The 17,124-nt window shown below is 45.1% G+C and overlaps 1 protein-coding gene across 1 annotated transcript in view; it reads right to left on the bottom strand.

The window, feature by feature from the left end:
• The window catches only part of RNF216 (ring finger protein 216), a 62,230-nt gene extending 45,106 nt beyond the window's left edge, over nt 1-17,124 (bottom strand). Inside the window, exons 1-12 of the mRNA XM_032197717.1 lie at nt 17,001-17,124; nt 15,675-15,808; nt 13,576-14,436; nt 12,596-12,672; nt 9,061-9,163; nt 8,333-8,497; nt 7,206-7,320; nt 6,784-6,923; nt 5,743-5,793; nt 4,512-4,649; nt 3,323-3,471; nt 2,795-2,873 (exon numbers count right to left, since the gene is read on the bottom strand). Of these exons, the coding sequence (XP_032053608.1) occupies nt 2,795-2,873; nt 3,323-3,471; nt 4,512-4,649; nt 5,743-5,793; nt 6,784-6,923; nt 7,206-7,320; nt 8,333-8,497; nt 9,061-9,163; nt 12,596-12,672; nt 13,576-14,436; nt 15,675-15,808; nt 17,001-17,067 (2,079 nt within the window). The 5' untranslated portion in view covers nt 17,068-17,124. The remainder of the gene's footprint in view (nt 1-2,794; nt 2,874-3,322; nt 3,472-4,511; nt 4,650-5,742; nt 5,794-6,783; nt 6,924-7,205; nt 7,321-8,332; nt 8,498-9,060; nt 9,164-12,595; nt 12,673-13,575; nt 14,437-15,674; nt 15,809-17,000) is intronic.

Genomic DNA, 17,124 nt, shown 5'->3' with positions numbered 1-17,124 from the left:
CTTCCCCCAGCATGCAAAAAGTGCAAGCCCAGTGCTTAAGAAGCCAAGGAGCAACATGTGTCTGCTGTAGCGCTCCCAGAATCGCTCTGTGGGAACGCGGGGAGGAGAAACACGCCCCAGGAGGGATGAGAAATTCACCTCGCACAGGGCAAGACGGAGGCTGACCGAGCTGGGCAGCAAACCTGCCTGCTGCTGGCAGCCTGGCTGAGTGCCTGAAGGCCTCCTGGGAACACGCTGTGAGCAGCTCGGTGCAGAGCAAAGCCTCGAAGCTCCAACAGGTCTCCAACAGGTCTCATGGCAGGCTGCTGAGCAAAAGCTGACTCCATCCCTCATCAGCACAGACTGCAAATACCCAGGGGAATGCATTCAGGGGGTAGCTGGAGCAATTCTTCCTGACTAATTAAGCTCTTCCTCCACCCTGCAGTTGGTGATGTTAAGATTCAAGCCCTGGTCACCTCACTGGAGCCACACCGGGAGCGTTCGGTCGGTCGGTCACAGGCAGCCTCTGCAGCTCTGCCCATTGCTGGGGTTACAGCCAGCCACGCTCTGGTCCCTGCAAGGTGCAAAGGACTGGAACTACAGCAGACCATAGGTGAGATGCATGGGGAGTAACCTGGGTACATCTAGAGATGATCTACTGAGCCCAACACACATCTACAGCCAAAAAATGAAGGCTTCCAACTGGTTTCCATCACTTATTTTACAGTATGGCTGTATCTGGTTCAAATATGAATCAAACTCACTGCAAATTTTGAAGGAAAGGCAGAGTATGAACATGAACCCTGTAAGCAAGACAAAGGAGCAAGGTGATGGAGCACAGAAACGCAGGACAACCATCTGCTGCTCCTCTCAACGCCCCTTAGGAGCCTCGAGGCTTCAAGACCAGCACATTTTGACCTTTCGCTTTCTATACTTCCCCTCGCTTTAGGTTCAGCTGTGCAAGCACAGTCCTTCCAACCAGAGAGGGACTCCTTCCAGGATCAGTCATCACCACCACAGCCTGCCAGAGGCACTGCTAGCAAAGCCAGCGCATCCTCTCCAACCTCTGTAGTGCTCCCATTGAGGAAAGCCTAATCCAGTCCTTTCCTCCCTCGGGGCAACAGTTTCCTGAAAGCAAGAGCATTAACTGAAATTCTTCGTTCTGGGAAGAGACAAGATAGCAGGGAATAAGAAGGACTGCAGGGGCTGCCATGAGACACCACCACATCCTGCTATCCCAATTCTTCATCCTCGCTTTCGAATCTTCAACCCGTTCAGACTTCTAAGAAGAGCACTGAGCTACTCAGCAGATTTTCAGCTAATGAATCAACACAAGCTGTCCAGGAAACCAGAAATCCAGCCCACTGGAATGCTGCAACCCCAGGGAAGGGGGAACAGACAGCACGCTAGAAAGGAAATGAAACAGCAAACCAGAAGGAAAGAAACACATCAGCACTGACCTCTCTTATCAGTTACTGTACCACATTACACGATTTAGGAAAAAGACTTCCATTCTTTTTGCATACTGAAACATTCATGTTTTTCCGAGCCTGAGTTTTGTTCGGTGGTGCTGACATATGTGCATTTCGAAAACAGCTTGGGTTTTGCACAAACAGATTAAGAAAAAAAAATGATTTAACACATGAATCAACAGTGCCACCTAGTGACTAGCAGAGCTCCTTGCTCCTGAAGTCCGGATGACCACAATTGGATTTCTTACCCAAATGCTAGAGAGGGATGTTAGCAAAACATTATCTGGATATCCGAGACCTAAAATGGAATTGTGGGTCTTTAAGCAGCTCCCCCCTGCCCCCGTATGCTAATTTTTCACTAAGAAATGGAAAGTTCACTGCTGGCAACTTCACTTTCTGCACACAAAAGAACTGGACTGCCTGTTACTTTCTCAGTAAGGCCAATGGTGGAATCACTGATGAGAACTCAAAGCTACAGCAGCTACAAGCATACGGTTAATGCACTCGAGAGGAATTTCTGTGATGAGCAGAAATCTCTGTTGGTGGACGGGCAGCTCTCAATACTGCAGGAGAATTCATCGCTGTGGCTACAGTTACGCAAGATGCCTCCCAGCTCCAGCTCTTAATGCTGATACTGTGTTGGCCTCAGCTCGCTGGCACCAGATGTGAGCAAGGCTCTGCATATATTAAGGAAACTGAGAAAACACATTTCTACATTTCTGTTTTCCCCCAGAACAGAATGTGCAGAAGTAGCAGCAGCAGCGAGTTTCCCCCACTCTGTACCCCCACTCGACCTGGTGATTGTTCTGTTATGGCTAATAGCAGCTTTTGATAGAAGCACAAAAAAAATCTGCCCTTTGAATGGATGCATTCAACTAAGTTTTTGTCCCTTCCAACCAAAACCGTATTCAAATGATGGCATAAAACAAAAATGTAAGATGCTAAGGACAGTACACAGGGTTGTTTCAGGTCATTCACCAGAATTTTCATTATTTCATTACACAAAGGATTACAATTGGACTTTATGCTCATTCCCTGTTCACCTAAAAAGTTCTGTATATGCGTGACAGCTCCCTAGGGCTTTTTTTAGACACTTTTTTCGTATCTTCCAAGTCTGCTACATGAAAGGGATACTGTTGTCTGCATCAACAGTGCCCTGAAATACAAGTCACCAGCTACACAGTTTTATAGAACATCAACAGATCCAGCAAAATACCTGTATCACTGTCCCATGCAGTCGCTTTAGATCCTCATTCATCTGGTACTAAGGAAGCACGAGCTGTGTTCCAGCCCTGCTGCCTAACACTCTAGAAGAGACCAAGGGGCAAGTGCCACCCCATTACCTTTCTGCAGCGAGGATTAGGACAGCTGAACCGCTTCACGTCGTTGTCCAGGAGAGCTGGGAAGTTACAGAACGGACACCTGCAGCCCAAAAGAAGGTGCTGTTCATGCATAATGCCAAACAAATCTCCACTGGAAGTGGATTTAGTCAAACAGCTATGTGGTTGTTAAGAAAGATGCCAACCAAACGTCTGCCGCCAGGATGTGCTGACTGCTGTCTTTTTGCTCATTTTTCTTCGATCACTTCCCTGTTTGCAATCAAAATATTATATGCTCAGCACTACTTTAGACCATGTAATTTAGAGGATCAGCACAGAGCTAGCAAGCAAGTCTTGGGGGAGACGCCTCTATTGAATTTTAATCCGCTCCTAGTCAAAGGCAGACCAAGCTGAATAAAAACAGTCTGAAGCCTGAAATGATAAGGCAGCTCTTTAAAAGCTACCTACCCCACGTCTGGTGCATGTTTAGGGTTTGGGGGGTTAATTTTGCACAACAGTAAGCACAGCCTGCGTCTTGCACTGGGCACTTACCTGACAAGCTCATCTGCACAGGCAGCAGCCACCTCCTCCTCCGCTTTCCTCTCGTAGTATTTGCAGAGGATGTTCTCTGGAAGCACCTTCTCCAGCTCGCTGGTGGGGAATGAACACATGCAACTGCCCTCCATGCAGCTGAGCTCTGACTGCGGTTGGAAGAAGAGAGCTCAGTTTCAGTCTGATGGTAGTGACAGAACAGGAGTTAGTACCTAGAACATTTGCAAGTAAACCAGAGCAGAGCCTTGCTTAGAGATAAGAGCATAAATCAGTAGATAATGGCCAGAAAACGGGCTTACTATGGTAAGAATGTGACTAATTAACGAGCTCTGGACAGGAAGATGCTTGCTGATAGCTGGGATCACAGTTCACAAGCTCCAGACCTGCTGTGACTGCACAGTAGCCTGTTATTTCTGTGTGGTCTCCACTGAGAACCAGCACTCTGAACAGCACGTTACATTCCTGTCAATACAGTCATATAAAAGCTGTCTGGTTTATCTTCACATGAAATATAGATGCCAGAGTACAAAAGCATCCTACAGTTTGATTATCATACCCGAGGCAAAGGAGCACGCACACCTCAGAGCAGTCAATAATTCATTTGTAGCTCAGCTAAGTACCAGGACACTGTTAACTGCTGCTCCTTTGCCATTTGGACCACCCCCAGTAATTGTGTCCTAGGAACAGCAGCACCTCTAAATGGGATTAGGGTTACTAGTACCATTGAGAAACCAACCCCCAAATTGGGTTGGGATTGCAAGGAACTCATGAAGGACAAACATTCTTTAGCTATGAAGAGACTGGCTGAGTCAGAGATGAGAACACATTCTCTGTGCAGACTTATCACTGGTTTATTAAGCATTAAATCAAAACCAGATGAGTCTAAGTTATTATGAACACTGTAAAAAGTTTTTTTCTAATAATCCATTAAAAATTGCTAAGTATGGAACAGAGAAGACTGAGGTCAGCAAAATCAGAAACCTACTCAACAAAAAATCCATTGTGAAGTCGTCGGCTGTTCACTCGGTGAGACTGACTTGTTGGATTTGGATTTCAAGACAATTCCATTCAAATACTTCTTGGGAAGTGCAGTTACATCTGGTTTAAGCAACAAAACTATGCAAACAGCAATGTGATCTCCCAACAGCAATTCATCCATTTTCCCCTCATCCAATTGGGAAATTCTTACCTTCCCAGAGCCAAAGACTGCCTCCTGAGCATATTTAATTAGGCACTCCTTGCAGAATAAGTGACCATCTGCACACTGAGTGAGCTCTTCAAATGCAAACTCCCCGTAACAGCAGCGGCACTCTATCATCTGACCATCCTGCAGCCATAAACAGAGGTGTTAGCTACAGCAAAAAATAAATAAATACAAATCAATACCGAGAGCAACATACCAACACACTCTGCTGCAAATAAAACGCAGTGATGCAGGCACATATAACGGCAAGCCATAAACAGTGCCAGCATTAATTATAAAAAAAATAGCCACAGATGTACATCATTCCAGCAGATATCCTACTCAGTGGTCAAAACCCACTAAGCAAAACCAGGAACTCAGCTTTAAGTAACTTAATATCTACATATCCTGCTTAACAGATTCCAAAATGCTCGAGAGCTTGGTATTTAGATAATTCTTAGCTCGCAGGCATAGAAGCATCTTGGGCTGGGGAAGCTGCAGAGCACATGCCATTCACGTGGGAAAAACCAAGCTTCAAATCTGTTGTCCTCTAAAGGAACATTTACCCAGCTGCCTGCAGAGACCCTGTCTTGGCCCCTTCACTGCAGGGGTGGGGAAGCTTGCCACCGTTATGAATAAGCATGCCCACTTCTTCAAGGGCCCAGCGTCTTCTCCAAAGTTTGAAGAGAAACAGCCATCAGAAGGAAAAATGTAATCCACAGCTGCTGAACTGATCTTTACATTTTCTCATCATTTAAAGGGAAAGACCTGTTGTTTTTTTTTTTTTGTTTTTTTTTTTGTTTTTTTGTTTTTTTTTTTTGTTTTTTTTGTTTTTTTTTGAAGAGTCCTTTCTGCAAATGAGAAAGGCCTTTTCCACTGGCAGAGCTCCAAGAACAACAAATCTGTTTTAAACAGCCATAACGGTGGTAGCAAGAGCAAACCTGGTGCTATTCTATTACAATGTTTGTTGTGGCCAGTAAAGACACAAGCTGACTGAATTCCTACAGATCGTTACGTGCATCAATACTGTCTTGCTGCACTCAGCTTTTGTCTACCTTTTCTAAAAGCCAGCCAACGCACACCATGCAGGTTTTGCCTGCTCAGCAAAAGCAGCACAGTGCAAATGCATCCCTTCAGAAAAGCTCCCTTCCAGAAGCCAGGAAAGTCTGAAGTGGTAAGTGCAAAACAGCATCTGTTGCAGAAGCTGAACTCCAGGGACGATGTTATGGATACTGACCTTCTGATACTGCTCCTCATTCATCTGCAGAGCAAGGAGGAAGTCTGCGTGCTGGAAAAGAGACATGTGCATCTGTATTTACAGAGTGGATAAAGCAATTTTCCAGCCTCTAAACTCTTTTGCATTATCTCACAACTTACAGCCCACCACAAAAGGTGCACTGTCTGCTTTCAACATCACTCAGCCCCATCCTTCCAGTCCTTCGAGCTATTTATGATTCAGCTAAAACAGATGGGAGAAGCCAAGGCAGCAAGAACAACCAAATTCTACATCATGAGGGCTGCTCATTCAGGTTCCTATGGGCAGAAAAGAGCTTACTCAACAGGCACCTCCAGAGAAAGCCCCAAGGAATGTTGTTTTTACAAGGAGATACCATTTAACTGCTTAAGAGATGCTGGTCTTGAAGAAGCTGCTTTAGAAAAGGCCTGTAGGTGCAGAGGAGTGAATTTAGTCATCCCTTGGTCTCTGAAGGAAGACAACATGCCAGCAGGTGTTGCTGGGTTCTGCTTTGAAACACGCAGTCCTCAGCAAGGGACAAGTTGTTCTGGAGAGACCAGACTGCCAGCTTCTGCAAAGCAGAGTGAGTGGACAGACTGCCCCGGGCCTGGTCATTATTAGCCACCGACATGAGCTGCAATTACAAGCCCTAAAGCAGCAGAGAAGCCTGCTAACAATTAGAGGAAAGAAGTCATTAATATAGCTTTTATTACTACATAGTTAAAAAGAGGCCAGTAAGGTGTTTTATCATAGGCTATAAATTAACATTCGCAGACACATGGAAGGTTTTCAATAACAAAATTGCCAGCTTTAATATAAGTAAATCTGAAACCCTGTGCTTGCCTTTTTTTCTTTCAAAAATAAGTCACCTGGAAAAAGTCATAAACATTAACAGGCAGTAAAGGGACAAAGGTACTAAGTTATTCAAAATTTTGTTCAGCATTTGAGTTGCTGGAAGAGGCAAATTCCCATGTTCAGGGCCAAGATCTCTGCAACAGTTGAAGTTGTTTGCACCACAAAACTGAAGCAGCTCCTCCCACTCACCTCTGCCATCTCTTTAACTTTTTGCTCATAGAATTCCTGCTCCAGCAGCACTGGTGGAAGAAGCGAGAGCTTGTCATAGGTTCTCCAGTGTCGTCTCTTGTTCTCCAGGAAGAACATCCGCTTCTCAATTTTCACATCACCTAAAGCACAGTTACAGGCACTCTATGAGGCAGGATGAAGCAGCAAGAAAAAAGCTTAAATCCTTCCTCCTCTACACACCACCAGCTGCATAACTTCAAGGCCTCAGAACTGTACCAAGCAGAGATACTAATGAAGCACGTCTCCAAAATAAGATACCAGACAGTGACAAACATAGCTGTTCTGGGACAATATCCCCTTTCAAGGACAGTACTTTCTAGCGTAATCTAGTTCTGCTTACAATAACTACACAGACAGCACAACACACACTGCTTGTTATTTACCTTGCTCAAATTTGAAATCTATATATGAATACTGATTCATTTCTTTTCTTCTTTTTCGTTTCCCACTGGTTTCCGGAGACAGCTCCTGCCATTTTTTGATGGCATCTGAAAAGGCCTAAAAAAAAAAAAAAACAACCAACAACATGCAGACTTAAACCCCTTCTGTTCTTTGGAAGAAAGCAGAAGCACATACTTCACATCAACGCACTGCACAAACACACACAGGACTGATCTAAAACAGGAAAGCCAAGCACCCCATGGAGGCATGAATACCTCTTCCCTTTGTCCACCAATCATTCCATAAAAACAAAATTGTCACCACGCAGAGCTGAATGATGCTTCACAACACCTCTGCTATTAACTCTAATACAGCCGGTGTCCACTCTGATGCAACAGAGCTGATATTTTTCCTTTTATGTTTTTAAAAGGAGCTTCTTTTCAGAAGGCCTAGAGCTAGAATCTGATTTTGTTCAGTTCTATCAAACGAAGAGGCATGGTATTTTTGATTTAGATTTTAGAACTGTGGAACACTGGAGGGAGAAGCTCAAGCAAGAAAAGCATATCAGAAGAGTAGCTCCAAGTCAAAAGCTTGAAACCACATTCATATTTAGTTTGTTGATGCTTAAGAACAAGTTTCTTTGCAGCTCCATTACAGTAAAACTTTTATGAGCAATATATGATTCATTTCACACATATAATTAAACAGGACAGTGAGACTTGGGTTTCTCTTTAATTACATGCAGTCAGTTAAAAACTAATGGCAGCAGTTAAATGTTTTAAGACTTAGTTAAATGTCTTGGCTTTATTGGCAATTATACCCCCACTTCAGCAAAGTACAGGAACACTTCTGAGTTCAACGCATCACCTATCATCAAGTAGCCAGTGCTTCCTCAATTCTCCTGTTACAGAAGAGTGAGAACTTCCTGCAGCATTCTGTCTGGCCAATAAATTCTGCAAGTCTCTACTAAATGAGCAAACACTTCTTGAAAGGAAAAGAAGATCCTAAGAACAAAGCACATCTACACACACACACAGGCAGATGGCACAGTACAGCAGAAGACTTCACACTGCTCTCCACAGATATGGGAGGTAGCTCTATGAAAGAAAAGGGATTTGAAGAGGAGAACCTTTCGTGTGATTGCATAGTGTCCCTTGAGTTCATGTAGTGCCCACTTAATGTCTTGGCTGCTCAGCATTTTGAAGTCCGCCATAAGGAGGTCAGCTGCCTGAATAAAGCACCGCTGATCAAGTGGAGCAAGCTTGGAAAAGTCGAAGTAGTCCACTTTAGGCACCTAAGAAGAAAATGCAAAAGAGAAGGTAGTCCACACGCAGCCATCTCAACATACCCAAAGCAGTTCAAATGAAGAAAAAAAAAAAAAAAAAAGGAGAATGGGCTTTAAAATCAGTTAATAAAATCAAGTAACTGTATGCAGACTTGCAGTTAATAGACTTGCAGTTAAGAGACTAAAAATCAATGCCTAAAGGTCACCCAAGATAGACCTGAGGGCCAAATCTACTTCATGCGACAGAATGACCAAGGAGTTCTTACACCAGTTACCACAACGAACACTGCAGACAGCAGGTGGCTGATGGGCAGGCAAGCCAGGGGGTCTCGCTGAAGGCAGAAGAGCAGACAAAAGGCAGCTGCACAACACCAAAACCTCTACGTGATTTTGCAAGCAACTACCTATTGTTATTTAACACTATCTTAATTGCACCTAGAGGCCTCCTAACAAAGCATGGCTCTGTTAGGCACTCCGCAAGTACGCACTAATAGACCCATATGCCCCAAGATGAGTTCAGATTGGACTGATTTGATGGGAAGCACGCTGTGGATAAGGTCACTCTCACTTGCCTTTGTCTCGTCTTGGCTGGCAAGCAGGCTGCTGCTGGGATTTAAAACCATTCTGCCTTCCTTCTTTGGGTAATCTGGGTTTTCCAGAAGAAAGTTGCAAAGTCTGAAAAGATAAATACAGTTACTTCAGGTTCTGGGAGCTCAGGCTCATTCCTCACTTGTCAAATTTTTAGCATCCTCTAATTAAAAGGCTGGGCAGGCAAGTCACAGCTTGCCCTGCAAGAACCAAGAGAGGTCTCAGGCTAGAGCGAATGGAAAATAAATGACTGAGAATTAAGAATGATCAGCTGTGTGTGGCTGCAGAAGGAAAAGCAAATAGACTTCTTTCAACAATTACGTTTACATAAGAGGAGCTTGTATGGGTAAGCTACTAACCAGCCCAAATCTCTCCATGCCAGCAGGGAACAACTGGGCTTACTTCCCACTCACATCCACAGCTAAAACCACGTGAAGTGATACTTCCTCGGGCTATCTACCTCTCATCTTTCACAACTAAGCACCAAGGTGTGCTAACGTTCTGCCGCTGTGGAATTAACATTGTCAGGACTACACAAGAAGGAATAATCACAGCAGAGCAGCATTAATTGTAACAGCTGACATCTACCGTGGCTAACACAAAACCAGCTATGGAAAGACAAGCACACAAACCCCTATAAAAAATGTGACAGGTTGATGTCTTCCTGGTCAGAAGATTACTGCTTCAAATTTGAATTAGAGCCTCCAGTCTTTATCTGCTTTCACAAGGCAGCAGAGGCAGGGACATGTTGAATGCTGTTTACTTAAGCTGTGTACTCTGAACACGGGTTTCATTGTAGTAGAGCTTGAAATCACACTGCCATTGTCCAACTCAGCCTGAAAACTGCTCTAAGGGGAAAAAGCATTTAGAAAAAAATCACTAAAAATACTTGGAAAATTACATACTAGGCTAAATGCAGCATGCCTGAGGTCCTATTGCAGTCATAACTTTGTCAGGTAGCTCAGCTGAGCATTGCAGCTTCTGACTGCAGCAAGTAGTTGCAGAATACCCCACAAACACCTCCAAGGCCCTTTAGAAGGGGGAAGCTTGCTGTAGGTGATCTGAACCTGCCTTTCACAGCTTATTCTCAACTGCCACCAACCAGCTGTGCTCCACAGGTCGAGTACCAGAAGCTGATCCTCAGTTTCCCCAGCTCTAGAATCATATCCTCCTGAAAGGAGCTCCGAGCAGCAATTAACATTTGTGAAACTTTTTGAATGAGAAGGTGCTAGGTTGCAGCGAAGACATAATTGCTGCTAATTTACATTCCTGATGTCAGAAATCAGTCCCTAATTAAGAAATCCGAACTGGCTTGCAGCATTAACCCACTATCAAGGCGTGATTACTTTAGCCCTGCTTTCACATTCAAAGCAGAGGCATTTCTTTTTGTTTAATCAGGTATTGACATACCCAGCCAGAAGCTTTTGACCGAGTGTGAATGCTTCTGCACACAAAAGCTGAATAGATGATACCCTGCTAAGAGGAGCTCTCACATCTTATCTTTCGCATGGGTTGAAAGTTTTTAAGGTTATCATTTTGGAAAACAACAAAATATCTCGGGCTGAGCGTTTACCAGCTCCCCCTTTTGTCAAGGCCATCTATTCTAATCCGACAAAACAGAAACTTCAAGGAGCTCCGAGCACTGCAGCTCAAACACCAGGGTTTCAGCTGTGGCACAGCCGGAGCAGATCTGATCCATCCTGCACGTTGCCACCTCAATGCTTGGGATTTTCGGAGGTGTTAACCTTTGGTGTCTGACAATTAGTTAAGTGGGTCCCAGCACGCACCGCACGCACACTTGTGGCACCGTTCATTAATATCCGCACCACAGGACACAGAAGCAGCTAAAAGCCTCATCCCTGCCCAAACCCAGTCACCCCGAGTTCTTATATTTCAAGCCTGATTCAGCTTGACACACCGTGGAGATCAAAGGGACCCCGCCAGCCTGGCTGACCAGTGCTTTGACCCGTTTGTGCTCACACAAAAGATGCAGTGACGATTCAAAAGATAGTTTGGTTAAAGGAATAAAAATATGGAGGAGAAATCTTTATCATCCAGTAAGTCCGTAATGCACCACTGAGCAGGCACTGTAGATGGCCTGCGGGGAAGCCTGTAAGCACCTTTTCATCTCCCTGGCTCTGCGGCACACAATAGGAGAGAAGAGATTTCGGGAGCAAAAAGGGAAGGAACACATTAAGACTTAGAGAAGCTGATACTGGGATTTACTTCTACCAGACTTGACTAAGGCCCTGCAGGATACAATAAGGAGGTTTTCACACAATCCGTGTGAGGGTGCAGCAGCTAGGCACAGCTGCAACAGCCCGATCACCCTGAGGAACTGGCTGCTGCCCTCCCGTCCTCCTCATTTCCAGCATAACCAATTGCTCTGAGGCACAGCTGAACATGTCACTGCTGCAGGGAAAGCACATTGAGAAGACGAGGATGGTTATAACTTCATCATTTTCCAACCAAGAAGTCCTTCTCTGAAGGCACGACTTGACTACACAGGCAAAAGTAGTAGAATAGGAAATCTAAGGGTGATCCCATCCATTATTTTATACATTAGGCTCAGTTCCTTGCCAGTTACCTTATTTATGCTTCAATAAAGTAACTGAAAGCCTCACACGCTTGAGTACTGCTTAATTAGTGCCTTAGTTTACTGTAAAGGGCACGGGATTCATACGAGACAAAATGAAACCTCTGGCAACCAACACCTATTCCTCATTCTTGTATCTCATAACTAGTTTCAGCATGTTTGAGATAGTGACAGCTGCAGAGAGAAAGAGAGAGGGGCCACCCAGCATCAGACCCAAGGCAGATGTAATTTACTTCAAACCACTCTCCCCTCAGTGCTGGCTGGTGCCAACACCCACCATCTTTCACTCTTCAGCTGCGCAAGCTTTACCCAAAAGGGGAGGGTGATGATGCGACTTATCAACAAAGGTTGATGATTTTTTTTTGCTCTATTGATTCTAAAGTGAACTCCCAAAAACATCAAATATGATTCTTAACACTAAGGAATCCTTGAGCTGCTAGTACGATTGGGAAAGCAACAGTACTCAGGATGATTTTCCATTGCTTTTACTTCCCTTCTTGGCTCAGATTTCTACTCAATTTGACCAACTCTGTCCATCAGAAGACACCTGCAACCAATCCTGCTAGCCCTTAACTGCGTTTTTTTTGTTTTTTTTTTTTTTTGTTTTTTTTTTTTAATCTGCAAAAGGGGGTTTGAGAGGAACTTGAATAGCACCACTGCCATTCAGTCAAGTTAATGGGATAAAAATCATCATGACATCAAATGAGCAAGTCCAAAACAGCGTCAGTTTGAGCCATAAAAGGGCATGAAGAGGTGGGAAACAAAAAAAAAAAATAAAAAAATCCATGCTCTCTGGCACTGCCAGCATAGTGCTGACTCCCAGCCTGGATATGCTCAAAGCATTATTAGCAGGAAGGAAAATGGAAGCATGACTGCAGCCAGCCTGTTTTATGATACACTCTGGCTCTTAGCTTTATACTTACACATTTAAGTCATAGCAGTTCTTGACATTGATCAACTCTTCAATATATTCCTTCTTCACATCTGGGAACCTTGCTTCCTGCAGTAGGAACAGATGAAGGTTATACAGGCATTAGAGGAGCTGTGCGATACAACCTAGCAACAGCAGCAAAGACAGAAATATATAGGAAATTATCTAACGTGCTCCCAAGACAGGGGCTAGAATGGGTTTTAAGAGACACCTTCTACCCATCCAACCTGGATACTGCACGTTGCTGGCTTTCCTTGCTCCACAGGATGAACACCAACAAGAAAAATAGGGGCAGTGATATGAGCAGTCACGAGCAGCTGGCCTAACAAGTGATTCAGGGTGGATGGAAAGAGGAGAGGCACACAGGATCTACACCACAAGCAAAACTAATATTTACCTTTAGATAGAAGATTAACGACTTCCAGGTTGGGTGCTGAAATACAACATTCCAAAGCAAGAAGGGGGAAGAAAAACACACTGCATATACCCACTCAAAGCACCCAGACACTAGCGATGAGATCAGAGATGACAACAAACTTTTACTTGCATGTCTGTGAAAACTCTTCTACCTTTAGCCACACAGAGCAGTAAAGGATGCTCTTGGCTTTCTCATTGGGTTTTCGTACAGGTATTGCAATTGGTTGTACCATATAGTATTTTGTTTTGCAAGACTGAGCTGGTCAAAAAACCCTGACAATGCAGGAGTATCTCTACCTGTCCACCTGTTAAAGCAAGTCAGTGATCAACAAGGTCTTACTCTGAAATAAAGTGAATTTTGTCAAATTGCTACTTGGAGAATAACACGAACATTTTCTCAATGTCTTTTCCAAATAGAATCAGGTATGGGATAGGGAGGAAGAACTCGGCAGGGGGAAGAGGGGATTGGTCCAGATACAGTGGGGTGCATCTGTTTGAAAAGCTTGTCTGAAAATAACAGGCACATGGAAGGCAAACAAGCCTGGGAGCACTTACTGTCTCTCTGATGAGCAGCGCAGTGAGGTCTTGGTCCTGCCCAGCAGCCCCCTGTTCTGGCACATCACTAGAACCGAGTTCGTGCGAGCCCTGTGCCGGGAACGCTGGGCCTGGCTGCTCGTTGTCTATTGCTGCCTGCTGCCCCCTCGTTTCTTCTGGGGGGTGTGCTGGCTGGGGTGAAGCAGGACCAGGAATCCCATCCTGCTGCGGCTCCGGTCTGGGGAAAGCCGGCCCAGGAGCCTCCTCTCCATAAACCCTCGAAGATCCTGAGTCTGCTTCAGGCTGCCCTTGCGGAGGAGCACAACCATTTACAAGGGCCTGGGGCTCCCCTCCTGAGGGCTGGAAGCGATCCAGCCGGCCGTTCTGCTGGAGCTCCTGCTCCGTGCTGGGTGCAGCAACTGTTCCTTCAGCATTTTGCAAGAGCTCTGGCTTCAAGTCCTCTCCTTGCCAGCCCTGGGCTTCCACCTTTTCCTCCTGTTGCGGTGGCACGTCTGCTTTCTCCAGATTAATGATTTCCTCGTCGATGACAACTTGCGGACTCATCTTTAATGCTGGAAGCAAACTTGGGTCAGGCTCCAGGTTATTCGTAAGTTCAAACCTGGGGCCGTTTTGTTCAGATGGCCCGGGCTGCTGCAAGGCAAAGTTCACATTCTCATCCCTGCTTGGTCCAGCGCTGCTCTCCACCTTGTAATCACGCTGGTCCTTCTGGCAGAGCAGAGCTGACGTCTCATCTTGCAGATACGTGCCCCTCAAGGGCCCTACAGTGCGTTTGGATCCTCCTTCTCCCACAGCGTTTGCACCCTGCCACTGAGCAGCAGGCCTGATGACATTGGGACGCACAAGCTGCTGATGCTTTGGGGTCTAAAAAGAAGACAGACAAGAGTAAGTAGGAGTTTTCTACTCATCAGAATCCTTCCTCCAGATGGTCTTTTGCACTTAATCACATTTCTGATGGGAAAGAGATGAAAAGTGTGTTCTAGCAAAGAGCATAAGACATAAAATTGCAACCCAGATACCTTTGTTTCACTGGACACCATCCTCAGCCTGTCCCCAGATGCTGAGTGTATATTTGTGATGAGAGAACACTTGGCACAACTGGGGACACACAGGGCTTTCACACTGGAATAATTCCCAGAGCTCACCCCAATCTCCATTACACTCCTGGTATGAGAGTCTGGAAATTAGGAGCTAACGGATGGTGCATTTGCATCTCAGCAAATTCATTCATTTTAACCAACAGCAAGAACCAAAGCTCAAAATGTTAATCTCTGGCCTTGCTCCTGCCTCTGGCAAGCTAAGGCTGCTGAATGCAAGTAGAGTTTGAACACTCTCCAATACTGTTTTCAAGTAAGAAACAGAAGTTATCTTTACAAGCCATTTTCTCAATAACTCTGGTTATCTTAACAGAAAAGTGAAATATATTCTTAACACAGCTTACATTTGAAATTCAACATAAAGTACTAAGGTTAAGCCAACGTCTTTGGCCCTCCTCTGTGTGACTGCCTGTACTCATGGAAAGAGATTTACCGAGTAGCCTGGCTTTGTAAAGCTGCAAAAATTCAGGTGCCTGCAACAGCCCAACAAGAATCCAGCGTTCTGAACACCCGAACAGGCTTCCTAGAGAGGTGCTTGATGTCCCCACCTGTCAGTATTCAGGAGGCATTTGGGTAATGCCCTCAATAAAAGGCTTTAACTTTCGGTTAGCCCTGAGGTAGTTATGTCTGGACTAGATTATCTTTGAAGGTCCCCTTCCAACTGAACTGAGATACAAAGCACGCAAGGTTAAACAAGGCAGGTTTTGAACACCTGCATTCTAAATAACAAGTCCTTTTTTTTGGATAAGGATAGATACAGAAGGCTCTAGCTTACATAACGTATAACTTTATGATACAGCTAACAATCTAGTTCTCCCTGCCTGTGCCCAAAATACAAACACACAAACCCAGCAAAATTCCATCATTTCAACACTCATTTAAGGCCTCTTAAGTAAATTACTGCAACTAGGCAGGACTCTCGAAGGAACGCATCAGATATTTGCACAGGAGGTGGTTACAAAGGCCACGAATAAAGCAGCAACACGTACAAGAGTGAAAAATTACCTCTGCCAAGATAACCACATCATCATCATCTTCTTCGTGCTGCTGTTCTGCTGACGTTTCCAACAACAAAGGTAATTCTTCATCCGAGGAATCTGATATCGTGATAAGACCGTCGTCCCTGCGGTTTATCCAGTCTGCAGCAAAGTCAGTACAGTTAGCTGCTTGCAAGTGACAGAGCATTGGAACACGTGGAAAAGCCATCTCCACGTTGTCATTGCAGCAACAAGGAAGAAGCACACAAAGGTCCCTGGTTCCTCTGCAACGTACTGCCACAGCCACTGCTACGTCCCTCAGCCCTCTGAGCAAAAACCTTGCACAAACTACAGCTCGAGAGCCCACAACGGCACGTGCATGAAGTGGTCCTGCACAGAAAGTCTTCTACCCTAAACGTGAGCACGCGTCAAGCTGCTGCAGAAACGATTCTGACTAACTCATGTAGACTTCTTCCTACTTTTTGGAGAGGAATCCTGAACATTCAGTATCTCAGGGACCGTGCATTTTCTTTCATTGATGCACAGCATGTTGTAGCAGACAGATAAGGCTCCAGGTGCGATTCGGTGCCTTCTGAGAGTGACTTTGGGGGAGTACCTTGTGCCAGCCTGAGATAGGGCCCCTGGCTGTGAGTGCAGATGATATCCTGCTACTGGATGACAAGCCTCAAGGTTTGTCAGGAGGGAAATAAAGATGCTACTGAGCAAAGCTGCTGGAACTCGGGAAAAAAATGCCAGGCAGAAGCAGAGGGTTTCTGTACTGCAACAGCAGCAAACAACCACACCTTCCCTAGGATTTAACACAACATTTTGGTTTACGTTTCTGTAACCCTGCACACAACCACTTCACTCAAGAGCTGAAAGCATCCACCAACTTTGAGCATTTATCTACTTATTTATCTACCCTTCAGACACACAGAAAGCGTCATTTTGAATTCTACTCGAAGCAATGGGTGACAGTGCATCCAGCCCTATTAGGAACCAAACCAGGTTCTTAAAAATGAGGTTCTTAAGAAGGTGGAACATCACGAGTCCCTGAGACCTGCTGAAATACCTCTGCGTGGCTTGGGTGTTCCCAAGAAGTTAGCAATCTACCTTAAGGCAGTACAACACCAGAAAGACAAGAGCCAAATATTTCATGTCAGCGTAAAAGGAGAGGCTTCGTGGCTACCTCCAGAAAATTAAACAAAACAGAGCGGTGTATCACGAGGCAGAACAGCCCACGAGCAGCTTCCTGTTAACATCACCCCTGCAAGTTTAATGGTTATTATTCCCAGTGCTTGGAAGCAGAGCTGTACCGAGATAGCTTTGGAAACACACACAAATCAATGCTCACCTTTCCCTCGGTGACTACGGAAGCTGTTTAAGTGAATGACTTCTTCATTTCCACCTCTCTCTGCCATTTTAAACAGCTGCTCCCAGAAGTGTCAAGGCCCAGGCATGGCAAGCAGGCTGGAACG

Source organism: Aythya fuligula, chromosome 15 (genome assembly GCF_009819795.1).
Source record: "Aythya fuligula isolate bAytFul2 chromosome 15, bAytFul2.pri, whole genome shotgun sequence".
Classification (NCBI taxonomy): domain Eukaryota; kingdom Metazoa; phylum Chordata; class Aves; order Anseriformes; family Anatidae; genus Aythya; species Aythya fuligula.
Note: the sequence above shows the minus strand (reverse complement) of the source record. Positions and strands in the feature narration are given on the sequence as shown.